At 43.6% G+C, this 21,045-nt stretch overlaps 1 protein-coding gene across 1 annotated transcript in view; it reads right to left on the reverse strand.

The window, feature by feature from the left end:
- ARHGAP8 (Rho GTPase activating protein 8) overlaps positions 1 to 21,045 on the reverse strand; it is a 471,174-nt gene that overhangs the window by 310,312 nt on the left and 139,817 nt on the right. Inside the window, 1 exon segment of the mRNA XM_030214314.1 lies at positions 11,236 to 11,367. Within this exon segment, the coding sequence (XP_030070174.1) occupies positions 11,236 to 11,367 (132 nt within the window).

A 21,045-nucleotide genomic window follows, 5' to 3' on the forward strand; every position in this document is an offset into this window, starting at 1 on the left:
GGGCGGCTAGTCTAACACTAGGAACAAATACAGAGAACTAGCAGAGCTGTGCACAGGCTACAAGCCAGACGGTGCCTAAGCTGGCTAGTCTACACTAGGAACAATCACAGTCTAGGGATAGTGGCTAGCAAGGGCGGCTAGTCTAACACTAGGAACAAATACAGACTCGGGATAGTGGCTAGCAAGGGCGGCTAGTCTAACACTAGTAACAAACACAGAGAACTAGCAGAGCTATGCACAGGCTACAAGCCAGACGGTGCCTAAGCTGGCTAGTCTACACTAGGAACAATCACAGTCTTGGGATAGTGGCTAGCAAGGGCGGCTAGTCTAACACTAGGAACAAACACAGTCTTGGGATAGTGGCTAGCAAGGGCGGCTAGTCTAACACTAGGAACAAACACAGAGCACTAGCAAAGCTATGCACAGGCTACAAGCCAGACGGTGCCTAAGCTAACTAGTCATGCACTGGAGACAAACACAGAGAACTAGCAGAGCTATGCACAGGCTACAAGCCAGACGGTGCCTAAGCTAACTAGTCATGCACTGGAAACACACACAGAGAACTAGCAGAGCTATGCACAGGCTACAAGCCAGACGGTGCCTAAGCTAGCTAGTCTAACAAACATAGAAACTCACACAGAGCAAACACTGAAATCGGGTACAGAGCACTCTATACACCAGGACCTTTAGATGAGATGCAAAGGCCCGGACTGTAGTCTCTAAGTGATTAATAAAGCCCTTCAACACCAGAGCCACAGCTGCAGCAATCACCTTGCAACCAAACAGAGGCTTGACACACAGAGCAGTCAGCCCATAGGAAGGAACAGCGGAAGCCATCTTGGATACTGGCAAAGAGGAGGAGGCGGCAGCCATCTTGGAAGAGGCAAAGCCCACACAGGTGAGGTTCAGTAGGGCAATCAGCACACAGAGCCAGAGAGAACCTAAGACAGACACAGACACAGAGACAAGCAGAAGCCAGCACAGACACTGACTCCCAGAAACAGGGTAAGTCTGAGGGTTGTCACGGCCATGGACGGGACATAGCTGTTGGATTACCTGAGCCGATTTGTGCTAAATAGCTGCCTGCCACCAGTCAGCGCTCAGAGCCGCGGAAAACCTATGTCCTAACCAACACCCTCGACTCACTGGTCTACTCCTAACCCAACCACCAACATAACTTTTGGAATCACGGAACCCAGGCACCCACAGCACTCTATAACCGAACAACCAACCGTAAAGTGCGACCTGCCGGCCAGCCATGCTAGCTGATTGAGACCCTGGAATCAACCCATAGGCTACCTCTCGGAACCAGGCTAGCCCTGGACAACACTTCGAACACCTAGCCTGCGGACATTTATGCCGACACTATGCAGCTTGTAAAGGCCAGCGTACAGACGATAGTGGCACACCATTAGAGTTCACTCTCCATCCGAGCCATCATTTCAATATGCCCAAGACATCACCCGCCAACATCCACCAAGCATCAGACTGTGAGTAGCCCATCCATCTCCAAACGGTCACTAATATAAATATAGTCAAACCATTCCTAGCAATCTACTCTCTGTCACTGATTCACTGATTCCCACTTGTTGAAAATAATATACCCATCATACAAATTCACCAAAGAGTGACCAGATACTCTACACCCCACAAAACTGACAACCACCAAACTAAAGGAAGAATACCCAATTATGGACAACACCAACACTAAGGAAATAAAGATTACAAAAAACACACATTATCCAAGGAATGACAACTAACAAAAATCCACTTATCCTCAAACTTAGCAGACCCATACCAAAATATCCAATTGGGTTACATCAATGCTAGGTCTGTAGTCAACAAAACAACAATAATAGCAGATTGGATCTCGTCAGAAAACCTCGACTTAATCCTCATCAATGAAACATGGATCCGCGATCAAAAGGATCCCATAATCCTTGACCTATGTCCTCCAGGATATAAAATCAATCACTGGACCAGAATGAAAAAGACAGGAGGAGGTCTAGCTTTAATCTACCGAGACCAATTCACTACTAAAACCACTGCTGAATCCATAACACCCGAACTCGAAATTGCCTCGATTAGAATCTATAACAAATCCTTGGTCGATCATCTGAACTGTGTCCTGTTTTACAGACCGCCCGGTAATTGGAATGACAGTCAACCAATCTTCACAGACTTCATTTCTTCTACCTGTGTTAATAACTCCAACACATTAATCCTAGGTGACATTAATCTCCACCTAGATGACCCCAACTCTACCAATGCAAGTGAATGTAAGCAGTGGCGTACCTAGGGTAGTTGACACCTGGGGCCAGTCATTTTTTAACACCCCCCCCCCCCCAAAAAAAAAAAAAATCCAGTACTAGGCATACCGAGAATACAAAACACTCAGGACCTATAGAGCAATTCTACCATACCATAAGCAGTCATTTCTACGAGTCACACAAGGAAAAGGAAAGCATCTTAAACACTACAGTGAGCACTAGAACATCAATTCACCTATTGCAAAACGAAACCAGACAGAATAGTACAGATCGTAGATCCTGCACAATCAATGCCAACTGAAAGCCATGTCTTTTTCACAAACACAGATACACCCTATTCCACTATAGAATAAGTAATCATAAACTTTCTATTTAGACAAAAATTAAACTGAACCCCCAATGCCAGGCTCTGCATACAATGCAACACCACAGAAACAGAAACTGTCCCCTAGTACTGTGCAAAATATAAAGACAGCAGATGTAAATTTGAAAAAAACTAACAAGTACCAATCACCACTTTAGAAATTAACAAACAGAAATAAAACAAATATAGAAAGTAAAATAATACCATTTTATTGGACTAATACATTTAGCTTTCAGAGGCCAAAACCTCCGTCCTCGGGTCAGTACAGTATAGTGCTGTTACAGTATCCTATCCTGACCTGAGGAAGGGGGTTTTGTTCTCCGAAAGTTAGTCAAAATGTATTAAAATTAGTCCAATAAAAAGATTACCTTGTTTACATGTTCTATTATAAACATTTATTAACACAGCTACATTACTACTTTATCCTAAAGCAAAAAACAAAAATATATATTTTATTTACAGTTTGTTGTCTCTGGTTTCTGCTTTCCTCATCTTTTCACCGTCTTCCTTCCATCCAGCATCTGTCTTCGTTCTCTGCCATCCAGTGTCAGCCCTCCATCCAATGTCTGCCCTCTCGCCCTACCCCTTCCATCCACATCTGCCCTCTATCTCTGCCCCTTCCATTCACTGTCTGCCCTTTCCCTTCCATCCACTCTACTGTCTGCCCTTTCTCTCTGCCCCTTCAATCCACCATTTGCCCTCCCTCTCCCATCCATCCAGGGTCTGCCCTCCCTCTCGCTCCCCCTTCCATCTAGATCTGTCCCCTCTCTCTCTGCCCCTTTTTTCAGCCCCCAGTTCCAGCCCCCTTCTCCCCTCTGAACACCCCCACCCCAGTCCCCTTCTCCCCTCCCCTTCTCCTGTCTGTGACCCCCACCCCAGTCCTCTTCTCCCCTCTGAACACCCCCACCCCAGTCCCCTTCTCCTGTCTGAGACCCCCACCCCAGTCCTTCTCCCCTCCCCCTCCCCTGTCTGAGACCCCCACCCCCCTTCTCCCCTCCCCGTCTCCCATCTGAGGTCCCCAACCCAGTCCCCTTCTCCCCTCCCCCTCCCCTGTCTGAGATCCCCACCCCAGTCCCCTTCTCCCCTCCCCTTTTCCCCTCTGAACACCCCCACCCCAGTCCCCTTCTCCCCTCTCCTTCCCTTCTCCTGTCTGAGATCCCCACTCCAGTCCCCTTCTCCCCTCCCCTGTCTGAGACCCCCACCCCAGTCCCCTTCTCCCCTCCCCCTCCCCTGTCTGAGATCTCCACCCCAGTCCCCTTCTCCCCTCCCCTTTTCCCCTCTGAACACCCCCACCCGTCCCCTTCTCCCCTCCCCCTCCCCTGTCTGAGATCTCCACCCCAGTCCCCTTCTCCCTTCCCCTTTTCCCCTTCAACACCCCCACCCGTCCCCTTCTCCCCTCCCCCTCCCCTGTCTGAGACCCCCACCCCAGTCCCCTTCTCCCCTCCCTGTCTCCCATCTGAGATCCCCAACCCAGTCCCCTTCTCCCCCTCCCCCTGTCTGAGATCCCCACCCCAGTCCCCTTCTCCCCTCCCCTTTTCCCCTCTGAACACCCCCACCCCAGTCCCCTTCTCCCCTCCCCTTTTCCCCTCTGAACACCCCCACCCCAGTCCCCTTCTCCCCTCCCCTTCCCTTCTCCTGGCTGAGATCCCCACTCCAGTCCCCTTCTCCCCTCCCCTGTCTGAGACCCCCACCCCAGTCCCCTTCTCCCCTCCCCTGTCTGAGATCCCCATCCCAGTCCCCTTCTCCCCTCCCCTTTTCCCCTCTGAACACCCCCACCCAAGTCCCTTTCACCCCTCTCCTTCCCCACCTCAGTCCCGTTCTCACTACTGTCTGAATCGGCGAAGCAGCATCGCAGGCAGCGCCTCGTCTGCCCTGCTGCTTGTAAAAAAATCAAATCTCCTTCTCCTCGTCTTGACGTCGACTCGGGCCTTCCAATCAATCACTATGTCCTGCCCGCCCTCGTGGAAGTTACCTTAGAGGAGGGCGGGACATAGTGATTGATTGGAAGGCCTGAGTCGACGTCAAGACGAGGAGAAGGAGAGATTTGATTTTTTCACAAGCAGGGCAGATGAGGCGCTGCCTGTGATGCTGCTTCACCGATTTTTGTTTAAAGGAGGTGGCGGGAGCAGAGCACCGCCCACCCACTGGCACCCGGGGCGGACCGCCCCCACCGCCCCCCCCCCCCCTTGGTACGCCACTGAATGTAAGGACTTCCTACACTCCTGGGATCTCAAATGGCCTCTCATGCAAGCTACTCATACCAAAGGACACACACTAGACCTCTTATCACACAAATTGTCCACAGACCATAACTTACGTATAACTGACATCAAATGGTCAGAAACACCTTGGACTGACCACTACAAACTGAACCTATCACTAAACTGGCGGAAGAAGAGACTAAACTGCACACCAGCATAGACATCATACAGCACACGAGGGCAAATTGACCCCAAAATATTCTGGCAACAGATATACAACAATGACTGGACAGCACAACCGGACACCATACACTACCTTAATCAATGGGAAGACAGATGAAGAAGCATATTAAATGAAATAGCACCATTAAAACAAGACTATCGAGAAGACAAATCTCGATACCATGGTTTAACGACAACTTAAAAAGACTCAAAACACAATCCAGGAAACTTGAACGAACATGGAAAAAAAGGAAAGATGAACATACACTCAACACTTGGAAACAATTACACAGAGAATACAAATATGCAATAAGACAGGCCAAAAGGCAATACTACAAAACCAAAATAGGACCGGATTATAAAGACATGAAGAAACTATTTCAACTCATAAATAAGCTATTAGACAGCACTCCAATCACCACAACCAAAACAGACATCTCATCCGCAGACAAACTTGCTAACTAATGAAAAAATAACAAAATTACGCAGTACACTTCCTCAGCACAACACCGACATCGAAAATTTCATAGATGGTCTGGACTTAACTCTTGATGGATGCCCAGCCGACCGTATCTGGACAGAATTTACTCCCCTCACCATTGAATCAGTTACATAGATTCACCAACACCCACTGTAAACTCGATACCTGCCCCAGTTATCTACTTAAATCCGCCCCTGTCCGCTTCATAGCAGACCTCACATCCCATCTAAACTTCATGTTACAACAAGGTCACTTCCCCGAAGAATATGGCAATATCCTCCTCACCCCATTACCAAAAGACACCAAGAAAAACACAAATGATCTCACCAACTACCGCCCAGTTGCATCTATCCCACTAGTAGTCAAATTGATGGAGAGCTTGGTGACCAAACAACTTACCGACTACATGGACAAATTCTCAATACTACACGACTCACAATCAGGATTCTGCTCTCACCACAGTACTAAAACTGTCCTAGTCACTCTTCTGGCCAAATTCAAACAGGAAATAGCTACAGGTAAAAGCATACTTCTCCTCCAACTCGACATGTCGAGCACATTCGACATGGTGAATCACAATCCAGCTTATAATCGAACGAGAAAAACGCCCAAGTTCCGACCTAAATCGGGAGATGGACGTTTATCTCACAAAACCGAATAAAGCGGTATAATCGAAAGCCGATTTTTGGGCGTTTTCAACTGCACTCCGTCGCGGATGCGGACAAAGTTTATGGGGGCGTGTCAGAGGTGTGGCGAAGGCGGAACTGGGGCGTGGTTATCTGCCGAACAGAGATGGGCGCATTTCACAGATAATGGGACAAAAGTATGCGTTTTTAGCTAAAATTTAGGGCACTTTTCCTGGACCCTGTTTTTTCACGAATAAGGCCCCAAAAAGTGCCCTAAATGACCAGATGACCACTGGAGGGAATCGGGGATGACCTCCCCTGACTCCCCCAGTGGTCATAAACCCCCTCCCACCTCAAAAAATGATGTTTCACAACTTTTTATTTTGACCCTCAAATGTCATACCCACCTCCCTGGCAGCAGTATGTAGGTCCCTGGAGCAGTTGTTAGGGGGTGCAGTGGACTTCAGGCAGGTGGACCCAGGCCCATCCCCCCCTACCTGTTACAATTGTGCTGCTTAATGCTTAGTCGTCCAACCCCCCCCCCCCGAACCCACTGTACCTACATGTAGGTGCCCCCCTTCACTCCTTAGGGCTATAGTAATGGTGTAGACTTGTGGGCAGTGGGTTTTGAGGGGGATTTGGGGGGCTCTACACACAAGGGAAGGGTGCTATGCACCTGGGAGCTCTTTTACCTTTTGTTCTGTTTTTGTAAAAGTGCCCCCTAGGGTGCCTGGTTGGTGTCCTGGCATGTTAGGGGGACCAGTGCACTACGACTCCTGGCCCCTCCCACGAACAAATGCCTTGGATTTATTCGTTTTTGAGCTGGGCGATTTCATTGTCCATTATCGCTGAAAAGCAAAAACGCCCAGCTCACAACTTGGCGAATAAAACATGGACGTCTAATTTTTTCGAAAATACGCTTGGGTCCGCCCCTTCACGGACCCGTTCTCAGAGATAAACGCCCATGGAGATAGGCGTTTCTGTTAGATTATGCCCCTCAATATATACTACTAAGACTCCTCAACCACTTCGGGATTGATGGTAATACACTAAATTGGATAAAGGGCTTTCTAACTTCAAGAACATACCAAGTTAAATCAAATACAAATATATCATCACCATGGAAAGCAGTCTGCGGAGTACCTCAAGGATCACCACTGTCACCAACACTCTTCAATATATTGATGATCCCACAGGCAAGTCCTTATCCAAACAAGGCCTCAACCCATTCATCTATGCAGATGATGTTACAATATACATCCCCTTCAGAAATGACTTGTCAGAAATAACCAATGAAATCAAAGCAGGTCTGGATACTATGGACTCATGGGCTAACTCATTCCAATTGAACCTGAACACTGAAAAAATACGTTGTTTCATCCTCTCATCTAAACACAACAAGAACAAACCCACAACCATAACCACCCCAGAACACACCCTTCCTATCTCAGACAGCCTCAAAATACTGGGCGTTGCAATCGACTGCAACCTCACCCTTGAGAGTCACATAAACTGAGTAACAAAGAAAATGTTCTACTCAATGTGGAAAATTAAACGTGTAAAACCTTACTTCCCGAGGGAAATATTTTGAAACCTAATACAATGAGTCTGGCTGCCGTATTTTGGGCAGTCTGAAGATTTTTCAGGATTTGGGCCTTACAGCCTATGAAAATGCTGTTGCAGTAGTCCACGTGGATAAGCACAGTGGATTGTACCAAGTTGCGGAATGTCTTCAGGGGAAGATACGGTTTAACACGTTTAAGTATCAACATCATGTTGAACATAAGTACATAAGTACATAAGTAATGCCATACTGGGAAAAGACCAAGGGTCCATCGAGCCCAGCATCTTGTCCACGACAAGGGCACCTGGCAAGCTTCCCAAACGTTCAAACATTCTATACATGTTATTCCTGGGATTTTGGATTTTTCCAAGTCCGTTTAGTAGCGGTTTATGGACTTGTCCTTTAGGAAACCGTCCAACCCCTTTTTAAACTCTGCTAAGCTAACCGTCTTCATCACATTTTCCGGCAATGAATTCCAGAGTTTAATTACACGTTGGGTGAAGAAACATTTTCTCCGATTTGTTTTAAATTTACTACACTGTAGTTTAATCGCATGCCCCCTAGTCCTAGTATTTTTGGAAAGCGTGAATAGACGCTTCACATCCACCTGTTCCACTCCACTCATTATTTTATATACCTCTATCATGTCTCCCCTCAGCCGTCTCTTCTCCAAGCTGAATAGCCCTAGCCTCCTTAGTCTTTCTTCATAGGGAAGTCGTCCCATCCCCGCTATCATTTTAGTCGCCCTTCGCTGCACCTTTTCCAATTCTACTATATCTTTCTTGAGATGCGGCGACCAGAATTGAACACAGTACTCAAGGAGCGGTCGCACCATGGAGTGATACAACGGCATTATAACATTCTCACACCTGTTTTCCATACCTTTCCTAATAATACCCAACATTCTATTCGCTTTCCTAGCCGCAGCAGCACACTGAGCAGAAGGTTTCAGTGTGTTATCGACGACGACACCCAGATCCCTTTCTTGGTCCGTAACTCCTAACGTGGAACCTTGCATGACGTAGCTATAATTCGGGTTCTTTTTTTCCCACATGCATCACCTTGCACTTGCTCACATTAAACGTCATCTGCCATTTAGCCGCCCAGTCTCCCAGTCTCGTAAGGTCCTCTTGTAATTTTTCACAATCCTGTCGCAAGTTAATGACTTTGAATAACTTTGTGTCATCAGCAAATTTAATTACCTCGCTAGTTACTCCCATCTCTAAATCATTTATAAATATATTAAAAAGCAGCGGTCCTAGCACAGACCCCTGAGGAACCCCACTAACTACCCTTCTCCATTGTGAATACTGCCCATTTAACCCCACTCTCTGTTTCTTATCCTTCAACCTGTTTTTAATCCACAATAGGACATTTCCTCCTATCCCATGACCCTCCAATTTCCTCTGTAGTAGTAGTAGTAGATTTAGCGTGTTTCAAGTGATAGATGTTTATCTAGTGTCACTCCAAGAATTTTCAGGTTGTTGGATATAGGAATTGTAATGTCAGGGGTAATAAGAGTAGTTAGGGGGAGTGAAGAGTGTTGGGATGAGATGATTAGGCATTCTGTTTTCTCTTTGTTCAGTTTCATCATAAAGGCGTTGGCCCAAGAGGTTATGATGTTCATGCCATAGTTATTTTGTCGGAGATTTCTGATAGATTGGATTTGAAGGGGATGAATATGGTGACATCGTCAGCGTAGATGAAAGGGTTGAGGCCATGTCTGGATAGGGATTTGGCCAAGGGGATCATCATAAGATTGAAGAGGACCGGAACTATGTAAGATATTATGAGTCAGAAGGTATTCCATGAGTTGACTGGACACCAGATCTTCCATCACCTTTACAATAACAGTAGTTTGGAGGCCACTGGTCGGTTATTCGGATACTTCACTTATTCTAGACTTGGGGTTCTTAGGAATGGGCAAAATAATTATTTTGCCTTTGTCTTTAGGGAATAAGCCTTGAGACAACATAAAAAAAAAAGGTCAGACATAAGCTAGCTAAAGAACAGGTCAGGTCCCGACTTCAATAAATAGGTAGGGCATGCATCTAACAAATAATGCAAAGATGAGTATTTGGAGAGAAAGAATTTAACTGAATCAAGAGTTGGTAGAGAGAAGGAAGACCAAATCTGCAGGAGACCCTAAGGAAGAAATATTCGAAGAACTAAGTTGGTTGGCTAAGTTAATATTAGTACCATTTAGCTCATTTCTGATTTTAATAGTTTTCTGCTCAAAATAACTCACACGTTGGTCTGCAAATGGGAAAGGTACATTGATCACAGCTACTCAATGAGTATTTAGCATGGAATTCCATATGGAATTATAGGTGGCATGATATACTTGAAACTGTCAATTAGACAAAAACTTGTCAAACCAAGACAATACATGACCTGCAATCCCATAAGAACTTAATCACGCAACCAAAATAAAGGGGTCCTTTTATTAAGCTGTGGTAAGCATTAATGTGTGCTTACCACAGGTTAAAAATCACTACTGTGGGTTGCACTCAGGCAATCTGCAGTAGTTTTGGCATTTGTGCATGCTTCCCACGTGCCAAAAGAATTATTTTTATTTTTTTTAGCGCTGGGGATGTGTTTGGGAGTGGAGAGTAGGCATGCCCAGTGCTAATCAGCACAGCTACATCACTTTGTGCTAACTGATTAGTACAGGATTAGCACAGGAGCCTTTACTACCTAGAAAATAGGTGTTGGTAAGGGCTTCCATGCTAATGGCCATATGCTAATGTGGAAAATTAGTGCATGGCCATTAGTTGAGGAAACAAAAGAAGTGGCTATTTTATAGCCACACTAAAAGTGGCCTCAGCAAGTGGGAAACCCACATGATAGTCATAGTGTAGGCTACTTTTTAGTACAGCTTAGTAAAAGGGTCCCAAAACAATTAACTATATAAAATGCATAAGCCACATCTAATAGCACCAACAGATATGTCTCGCCTCTATCAAAACCTGAACAAATAGTATCAGGCATTGATATCTTTCATACCATGTTCGGCACAAAAGCCAAATTGAAATGTACAGTATCTAACAACTCATTCTTATCAATAAAACCTAATAATTGATGTAATACAAGCTTCTATTTTACTTTCACTAGAAATGGTAGAAAAAAAGTTGGTCGACCTGCCTGTATGGCAATCAAGAGTTCTATTTGTCAACAATAGTCACATTGTTTTCAAAGACTAGAGAACACAGTCTTGTATAAAAGATGTATTGATTATCACAGTTGCTGGATAATCAGAACTACAAGCCCATGCATACAGTGTGGTTAAAACTAGGACCAGGTCAACTGATTCTGAAAAAGGAGAACAACTGACAACAATATAATTATCTGACAGAAAATAGATAAAGTATAAGAAGATGAATACATGGAATTTGATTATTTATAATTGTTTTATGAAATACACAAAGTTTATTAAGAAGCAGAAGTTTAATTTATAAGAAAGAGGGACTCAGAGAAAGAGACAAAGAAATGCACTGTTTAACATACTTCCTGTCAAATTCCTTATAGGTACTTTTTAACCAGCTCAGAGAAGGTTTGTTGCTGCTGTTGAGACCATAATGAAAGTAGATAACGATGTAGTCATTCTCAACATATTGGTCCAATGTGTACTTCAGGTACCTAAGACAAGAATTAAACATTGCCATAAAAGAATTATCTACACATTTTCCAGAATACAACGCAGTAGACTTTCTCAGTGTTCTACATGTATTCAGCACTTGAGGATAATTATATAACAGGGCACACAGTTTATAAGGCTGAAATCTACATAATATATTCCCGCTTAATAAAGGCAACATAGAGACCCTTTTACATTACATTATATTAGGATTTATACTTCGCTCATACCTGATTAGTTCTAAGTGAAGTACAATAATGACAGACCAGACAGTATCTGGGAACTACAGTATGTCAGACAACAATAAAATCAACAACTAACTGAAAAGTTAACATAAATTCAAAACAAATTCACAAAATAATAGTCTTTAACTGTTTCCTAAAATCCAAACAATCATGAGAAACACAAACTATTTTACTAAATTCTATCCCATGCTTAGCAGCCTGATAGAACAGAAGGGAATTAACTATCTTTAATTTTTTTTTTACCCTGTTTACAAAGGCATGCTAGCGTGTTTAGCGTACACTGTGTAGACACCCATAGGAATATTATGGGCATCTACACTGCTAGCGTGACCTAATTTTTAGTGAAAGGTAAAAATGCTAGTATCTTTGTAAAGAGGGCCCCTAAAAAAAAAAAGTTTTAGAGCTACGAGGCCAGCACGTGTTCACTAAAAGAAAATGATCACACATGTATGTTGGTACTAGGCCAAACAAATTTGAATAAAGAAAACAAAAATATTTTGAATTGCACTCTGGCTTCAACTGGAAGCCAGTGTAAAATAGTATAATGAAAGAAATACTTCCAAATTTTTTAAGTAAAATATCAACTGAACAGCCATGTTTTGAATTGTTTGCAGCCACAGAAGAAGCAAAATAAATAAGGTTGCAATAATCAAGTTGCAACAAGATTAAAACTTGAATTAATAATCTAAATTGTTCAAAAGTGAATACTTTGTAGAATTTATACACTCTACAAAGTATTCTCATCATGTTAAATGCTTTCTTTGTTAAATAGTTAATTTGATCATCAAATAACAGTATGTTAAGCAGTTACTATGTGAATCAGCATTCATTAACTGTTAGGGCACAGCTGCAGTACCACTATCATGATGGCATGACAAGTGCATGCTAATTCATACACTAACCGCCAGATTCTATTTATAGACACATGTTGTTTAATAAATAGGAATATATATACAGTTTTCTTGGAGTACTTTGAGTGATTTAATAATTTAAGTGGTACTCTGATTGTAATTTATTACCCTTATTAGGCGAGTGCGTATACAATTAAAATTCAATGCAAAGAAATGCAAAGTGATGCACTTAGGGAGTAGAAATCCACGGGAGACGTATTTGTTAGGCGGTGAGAGTCTGATATGTACGGACGGGGAGATGGATCTTGGGGTGATAGTATCTGAGGATCTGAAGGCAACGAAACAGTGTGACAAGGCGGTGACCGTAGCTAGAAAGTTGCTAGGCTGTATAGAGAGAGGTGTGACCAGCAGAAGAAAGGAGGTGTTGATGCCCCTGTATAAGTCATTGGTGAGGTCCCAAGTGGAGTATTGTGTTCAGTTTTGGAGGCCGTGTCTTGCTAAGCATGTAAAAAGACTGGAAGCGGTGCAAAGAAAAGCTACAAGAATGGTATGGGATTTGCGTTACAAGATGTATGAGGAGAAACTTGCTGACCTGAACATGTATACCCTGGAGGAAAGGAGAAACAGGGGTGATATGATACAGATGTTCAAATATTTGAAAGGTATTAATCCGCAAACTAACCTTTTCTATAGATGGGAAGGCGGTAGAACTAGAGGACATGAAATGAGATTGAAGGGGGGCAGACTCAAGAAAAATGTCAGGAAGTATTTTTTCACGGAGAGAGTGGTGGATACTTGGAATGCCCTCCCGCGGGAGGTAGTGGAGATGAAAATGGTAAAGGAATTCAAAAATGCGTAGGATAAACATAAAGGAATCCTGTTCAGAAGGAAGGGATCCTCAGAAGCTTAGCGGAGATTGGGTGGCTGAGCCGGTGGTGGGAGGCAGGGCTTGTGCTGGGCAGACTTCTACGGTCTGTGCCCTGAAAATGACAGATACAAATCAAGGTCAGGTATACACATAAAGTAGCACATTTGAGTTTATCTTGTTGGGCAGACTGGATGGACCAGGTGGGTCTTTCTCTGCCATCATCTACTATGTTACTATCCAGCTTATTTTCGAAGGAGATCGCCGGCCATCCTCCAACACAAATCGGTAGATGGCCGGTGATCTCCTGAACCCGGCCAAATCCCGGTTGGTGTCCTGGCATGTCAGGGGGAACAGTACACTACAAATGCTGGCTCCTCCCAAGACCAAATGCCTTGGATTTTGCCGGGTTTTAGATCGCCAACATTAGTTTCCATTATCGGCGAAAACCAATGCCCGCCATCTCAAACCTGGCCATCTCTGACATTTGGCCAGCCCCAACCATATTATCGAAATGAAAGATGGCCGGCCATCTTTTTCGATAATACGGTTCTGGACTGCTCTTTGCGGCGCCGGCCAAATAGTTGGCCGGCCATCTATTTGGCCAGCGTCGTTCGATTATGCCCCTCCACGTTACTATGTTACATAGGAAATCAAATACATTAGCATTTAACTTTAAAAAAAGGAGACTATGATAAAATGAGAAGAACGGTGAAAAAAAAAACTTAGACGAGCAGCTGCGAGGGTCAAAAATTTACATCAGGCATGGATGCTGTTCAAAAACACCATCCTGGAAGCCCAGGCCAAATATATTCCACGTATTAAAAAAGAAGGAAGAAAGACCAAACAACAGCTGGCATGGTTAAAAAGTGAGGTGAAGGAAGCTATTACAGGTAAAAGAAAATCCTTCAGAAAATGGAAGAAGGAACTGACTGAAAATAATAAGAAACAGCATAAGGAATGTCAAGTCAAATGCAAAGCGCTAATAAGGAAGGCTAAAAGGGACTTCGAAAAAAAGATTGCGTTCGAGGCAAAAACACATAGTAAAATATTTTTTAGGTATATTAAAAGCAGGAAGCCAGCAAAAGAATCAGTTGGACTGCTAGATGACCAAGGAGTAAAAGGGGCGATCAGGGAAGACAAAGCCATAGCGGAGAGATTAAATGAATTCTTTGCTTCGGTCTTCACCAAGGAAGATTTGGGTGGGATACTGGTGCCAGAAATGGTATTTGAAGCTGACGAGTCGGAGAAACTTAATGAATTAATTCTCTGTAAACCTGGAGGATGTAATGGGGCAGTTCTACAAACTGAAGAGTAGCAAGTCTCCTGGACCATATGGTATTCATCCCAGAGTACTGATAGAACTGAAAAATGAACTTGTGGACTTAAATGCCTTAACCCTGCAACACTTCACTATCAAAGATTGTATTGGACATTATCAAACCCTCCTACCTTTAACCCCATGTGACTGAGTCTTATCTTCCCTATACCACCATAACATCTTTTGTACTTGTCCCCTACCGATCTTGGCGAATGCCTTTATGGTATTATGTAAGCCACATTGAGCCTGCAAATAGTGGGAAAATGTGGGATACAAATATAAAAAATAAATAAATAAGTTGTTAGTAATATGTAATTTATCCTTAAAATTGAGCGTGATACCGGAAGATTGGAGGGTGGCCAATGAAACGCCGATTTTTTAAAAAAAGGTTCCAGAGGAGATCCTGGAAATTATAGACTGGTGAGTCTGACGTCGGTGCCGGGCAAAATTATAAAGAACAAAATTACAGAGCATATTCAAAAGCATGGATTAATGAGACAAAGTCAACATGGATTTAGTGAAGGGAAATCTTGCCTCACCAATCACCAACTCCAGACTCCGCCCCTTCTGCCTAGCATCACCTTATGCCTGGAACAGACTTCCTGAACCCATACGCCATACGCCCTCCCTGCCCATTTTCAAGTCGTTACTCAAGGCCCATCTCTTCTCCCTTGCTTTTGGTGCCTAACCACCTTCCCATTCCTGATACCTACACTGACTACATAGTTTTTACCTTTAGATTGTAAGCTTTCTTGAGCAGGGACTGTCCTTCCCCATGTTTAAACTTGTACAGCGCTGCGTAACCCTGGCAGCGCTATAGAAATGCTAAGTAGTAGTAGTAGTAGTAGTAGTAGTAGTACTACATTTCTTTGAAGGGGTGAACAAACATGTGGATAAAGGTGAGCCGGTTGATATTGTGTATCTGGATTTTTATAGGGTTAAATGGTCAGTATTCTCAATGGAGAAGGGTAGTTAGTGGGGTTCCCCAGGGCTCTGTGCTGGGACCGCTGCATATTAACATATTTATAAATGACCTAGAGATGGGAGTAACTAGTAAGGCAATTAAATTTGCTGATGATACAAAGTTATTCAAAGTCGTTAAATCACGGGAGGATTACAAGAGGACTTTACGAGACTAGGAGACTGGGCATCTAAATGGAAGATGATGTTTAATGTGAGCAAGTGCAAAGTGATGCGTATGAGAAAGAGGATCCCGAATTATAGCTACGTAATGCAAGGTTCCACGTTAGGAGTCACAGACCAAAAAAGGGATCTAGGTGTCGTCGTTAATGATATGTTGAAACCCTCTGCTAAGTGTGCTGCTGCGGCTAAGAAAGCAAATAGAATGTTAAGTATTATTAGGAAAGGAATGGAAAACAAAAATGAGGATGTTATAATGCCTTTGTATTGCACCATGGGGCGACCGCACCTCGAATATTGTGTTCAATTCTGGTCGCCGTATCTCAAAAAAGATATAGTGGAATTAGAAAAGGTGCAGAGAAGGGCGACGAAAATGATAAAGGGGATGGGACGACTTCCCTATGAGGAAAGGCTAAAGCGGCTGGGGCTCTTCAGCTTGGAGAAAAGGTGGCTGAGGGGAGATATGATAGAGGTCTATAAAATGAGTGGAGTGGAACAGGTAGATGTGAAGCATCTGTTTACGCTTTCCAAAAATACTAGAACTAGGGGGCATGTGATGAAGCTACAATGTAGTAAATTTAAAACCAATTGGAGAAACTTTTTCTTCACTCAACGAGTAATTAAACTCAGAATTCGTTGCCAGAGAATGTGGTGATGGCGGTTAGCTTAGCGGAGTTTAAAAAAAGGTTTGGACGAGGCAAGATGGCGATTTGAGAGGAAGTCGCGTCTGAGCTCCCGAAACCCGATGTAGTTGCCTGAGAGAGCAGCACTTTCCCCATGAGGATTCATGGGGAAAAGGAAGGGGGAAACAGGGATTCAGTCCTCCTCCTGCCTTGGAAGCCTGGCGCTCTGGCAACAAACGTTGGAGATGTACGGCGTCCAGACGAGCAAAACCCCAGCACCCGCGACGATGGAGTCCGTAGCTGGACTATCGGACCGCAGCATAGAGGCAGCGTCACTTAGCCCGCCTCCAAATACAGCACCACCGCGACCCGGAACTGTACGCTTCCCATCGGACAGGCAGCTATTGCAAACCGAAGGGTTTCCTGCACTAGTAACCGGAGGAGGCCCCGTGGAAGCATCGACCCCAGAGAAGTTAGCGGCTACGGAATTGGGCGCAGTGAGCCCTGCACTCACTCCTGTCCTGGTGGCACCTTCCGTGCATAGCGGTGAAAGAATAAGACCAGCTGTAATAACGCTTGAGTTGCTGTGGGACGCCATACAGGGGATGAACACCAACCTTACCAAGGTAACAACTTCTATAAAAGAGGAAATTGTAGGTTTAAAGCAAACTCAAGAGCAGCTTTGTGGGAAAATACAAGAAAATCAAGAGAAAACTGAAACACTGGGAGGAGAGCTTAAAAAATTACAGGATCTGACAGGAACTTTGGTAAAGGACAGAGACACTATAGTTAAGAAGATGGAATACTTAGATAATCAGGGGAGGAGAAATAACTTAAGATTCCTTAATTTTCCGAAGTCTCCTCTAATTCCTGTGGAGGGCTTTCCGCCCATCACCGGGGCTCGTTATATATCTGGAATTCAATCTCAACCCCTGATTTCTCAGACTCAACCAGATCTGAACTTGACAGAGTTCCTTGAGAGTTCGCTGGAGATGGTTACTGAACGCACAACTCTCCTGGTATCATTCGCTCTGGAGCTTGATAGAAATAACATCTTTAAATTGTATTTCAGGCATATGAATGCATCTTTTTTTTGGAGCTAAGATTCAGATATTCCCCGATCTTAACAAAGAGACACAAAAGCGCAGACGAGAATTCCTGGTGTTAAAGCCAAGAATTCTCGCTTTATCTGGAACATTTGTCCTAAAGTATCCATGTAGATGCTTTGTGTCTATTGGTGGTGTTAATTATATGTTTCTTGACCCCAGAAAAATGCAAATATATATAGATTCGAAAGAACATAGTAAGATTGGTGATCAGACCTGAGGCCCCACTTTAAATATGCTGTTAAATCGGCTAGCGAGTAGTCAGGGTTTTCTTCCTCTTGCAGAGTAAATTAAACTCAATTAATTTTTCCTTTATTTTGTTATTCCTAGTTTCTTGCCTCATAATGTGGTGTTGATTGTGGTCAATATAAGAATGATTATATTTCCTATGTTATAGTATGTTAAAATATATTTTCTGTATCTATTACATTTTTGAAATGGATGTAAAATTGTAAAATCATAAATAAAAAAATTAAAAAAAAAAAAGTTTGGACAGCTTCCTAAAGAAAAAGTCCATAAGCCATTATTAAATGGGGAAAATCCACTATTTCTGGGATAAGCAGTATAAAATGTTTTGTACTTTTTTTGGGATCTTGCCAGGTACTTGTGACCTGGATTGGCCACCGTTGGAAACAGGATACTAGGCTTGATGGACTTTTGGTCTTTCCCAGTATGGCAGTACTTATGTACTTATATGTACTTGAGAGTTAAGAGCATTTTTAACTCTTAATAAATGAATCACCGCCGCACTATAAGTGCCGCTGAGGTCCATTCTGCAAAATATAGAGAATTACTTCATTGAAAATTGCCTTATTAAAATTGCTATATTGAAAATTCAGTTGGAAGATTTCGGGCGCTGGGTTTCTTTTGGAGTTGCTGATTGTTTAATCTGGTCCCCGCCTTGTGTGTAAAGGTGAAATCTTTAAGTTTGACCACTTTAATTGGATGTTTTGATAAAATATTGCATAAATCATGATTCTGCCCCTGCTCTACCCAAACACCTGCTTTGAACATGCCTACTCATCAATTACATACTGACTTGCAATATGTGTCCTCTTAGGCATTACCTAATTTTATTAGCGGTCTTTTACACACATTAAGCAGTATTTTATGCACAAAAAAATGTTTATAAAATTAACCTAACCATGTGCTACAGAGCTTTTCTGTGCACTAGTTGTAAGGGAACACACTGAGAATGCCCCCAACAGTTGGCGCAAAGACTTTCCCCCTGATATTCAGGTGGCGGCAGTCAGCGTTTTTTTAAACACTGATTGTCACCAGCTAACTTATCCTCCGATATTGAGTGCCAGACCATGGTCGGGCACCAGCACTGAATAGTGGGAATTTTTTTTGACGGGCTGGGCCCTGGCACGTTTGCCAACCCAGTCGATACTCAGACAGGGCTGTATAAAAATTATGTGGCCCTGGCTGAATATCGGGCCAGCCTGAATAACTTTTTTAATTTTTTTTTTTTTACTAAATTCCCAAGCCCCCCTCCCTCTGGGCCTACCTGTATCCCTGGTGGTCCAGCGGGGTCATTAGGGGCAAGAACACAGCCCTCTCACTCTTGCCCCTTGTGGTGCCAGTATAAAATGGCTGCTGCGACCTCTCACGTCAGCTCATGGTATTTTGTGTAGTACCACGAGCTGCTGAAAGAGGTCAAAGCAGCCATTTTAGACCAGCGCCGCAAGGGACCGGTCTAAGTGAGGGGGCTGCGCTCCTGCCTCCAACGACCCTGCTGGACCACTAGGGATATAGTAGGCCCGAAGGGATGGCCTGCCTGCATGGCTGGGCAGGAGGGCTTGATGTGGTGGGGGGTTTGAGGGGGCTCAAGGGCTTTAGTTAAAAAAAATATATATATATATATATATTTTTTTTTTTAATTTACTAAAGTTACATGAGTGCCGGCCCAATATTCAGAGCCAGCACCTACATAGCTGAGCGACCTTATTTAAGACAGCTCTTGAGCTGTTCTAAATGAAGCCACTTAGCAATGCAAGTATCAGCACTGAATATTGCCGACACCTACATAACCTGGGGATTCTTCCCAGTGCCACCCCCAACACTGCCCCTGATCTGCCCACTTGTTGTTTGGGCGGTCTCAGGGCCAGGGATATTCGGCAGGACTGTCTGGTTAAGTGCAGCTGAATATCCGCAGTTAGGCAGCAGGAAGCTATTTAAGCGGGCAGGAGAGAACCCTGCCTGCTTAAAATCAATTTGAATATTGGCCCATTTGTACTTACCATGCAGTAATTCGATATGTTATTAAAAGGGCCCATATATGTATACATACCTTTATAAAGTATACTCTCATATAGCTGGTGTATATGCTTGCACCTAAATGCCAGAAATACACAGATATGTTCCCTAGGGCCCTCCCTGAAGTAAAAGAGAACCAATTACCTTTGAAGAGGAGAAGTTCCAGACCAGTTTCCCTTGAGCCATATAAAATTTCCTCATCCCATCAGAGGGGGTGGAGCTTTTCCACCTTCAACTGCAGAGGACAGAGGTGCTGTTGAGGAGAGTTAGGAGGAGCTTACAGAACTAGAAGCAGTTAGAAGCTCTCCTATCAACCCAGACTGGAATCAAATGGAAGTGTTGGAACAGTAGCAGAGCACAGTTTAAGAGGATCCACTTATCAAAGTAGGAGCTCAGGTGAGTATTTTCCTTGTACTTCCCAGTATATGCACAGCCAGTAGGGTGGAAGATAGTATATCTTGCTTGATTTTAAAACTCTCCTATGGGAGGGAGCTGTGTTAGGGCTGAGATAGCACAAGTGGATGCTGTTTAGTTAAAGATGGCAAACCTTAAGCATGGGGGAAAAGACTGGAAATCAGGATTATCTGACCTGGATACTACTGGATATTGGGGTGCTCACATAACAAGAATCGCTGTATAAATATTAGTGCCTTATTTATAAAATTACCCATATATGCTTTGGGAAGGAGTCTAATGTTTTGTTTAAAACATGCTAAATTACCTTCCATTGTGGCTGTTTTGGAATAATTTAGTTTGACTGAGAATATACTTTTATAATGTTATAGAGGCCTGTGGAATTACTTATAATATGATACAAATCCCTATGACTGGCCAGACACTGTCCATTTCATCACAGCATTTTAACAGCCTTTCCCTATCTCTACACACCCTCTTTTCCCATTCAAAATCCATTTTTAAAAGTGCCACATTTCCTACCAGGGTTTGCAGTGCTCATCTTTTATAAAATGGTGCAGCCCTACATTATCCTATTCCACATTCGTACTGGCTAGTTTAATTCTAACCCCCTTTTCTCCTTCAATAATAACTACACCCTTTTCTTCCCACTCACATACAGTTAGAGGTCCTTTTAACTAAGCTGCAGTAAAAAGTGGGCCCGCGCTAGCATCAGCTCGTGTTTTTGACACACGCTAAGGCCCCTTTTTACCACAGTGGATAAAAGGCTGTCTTTTTTCGGGAAAATAAATGGCCATACAGTAAGTGAACCACTTGCTGTGTGACCAGTTTGGGGGGGAGCACCTACCACCACCCA

Source organism: Microcaecilia unicolor, chromosome 9 (genome assembly GCF_901765095.1).
Source record: "Microcaecilia unicolor chromosome 9, aMicUni1.1, whole genome shotgun sequence".
NCBI lineage: Eukaryota > Metazoa > Chordata > Amphibia > Gymnophiona > Siphonopidae > Microcaecilia > Microcaecilia unicolor.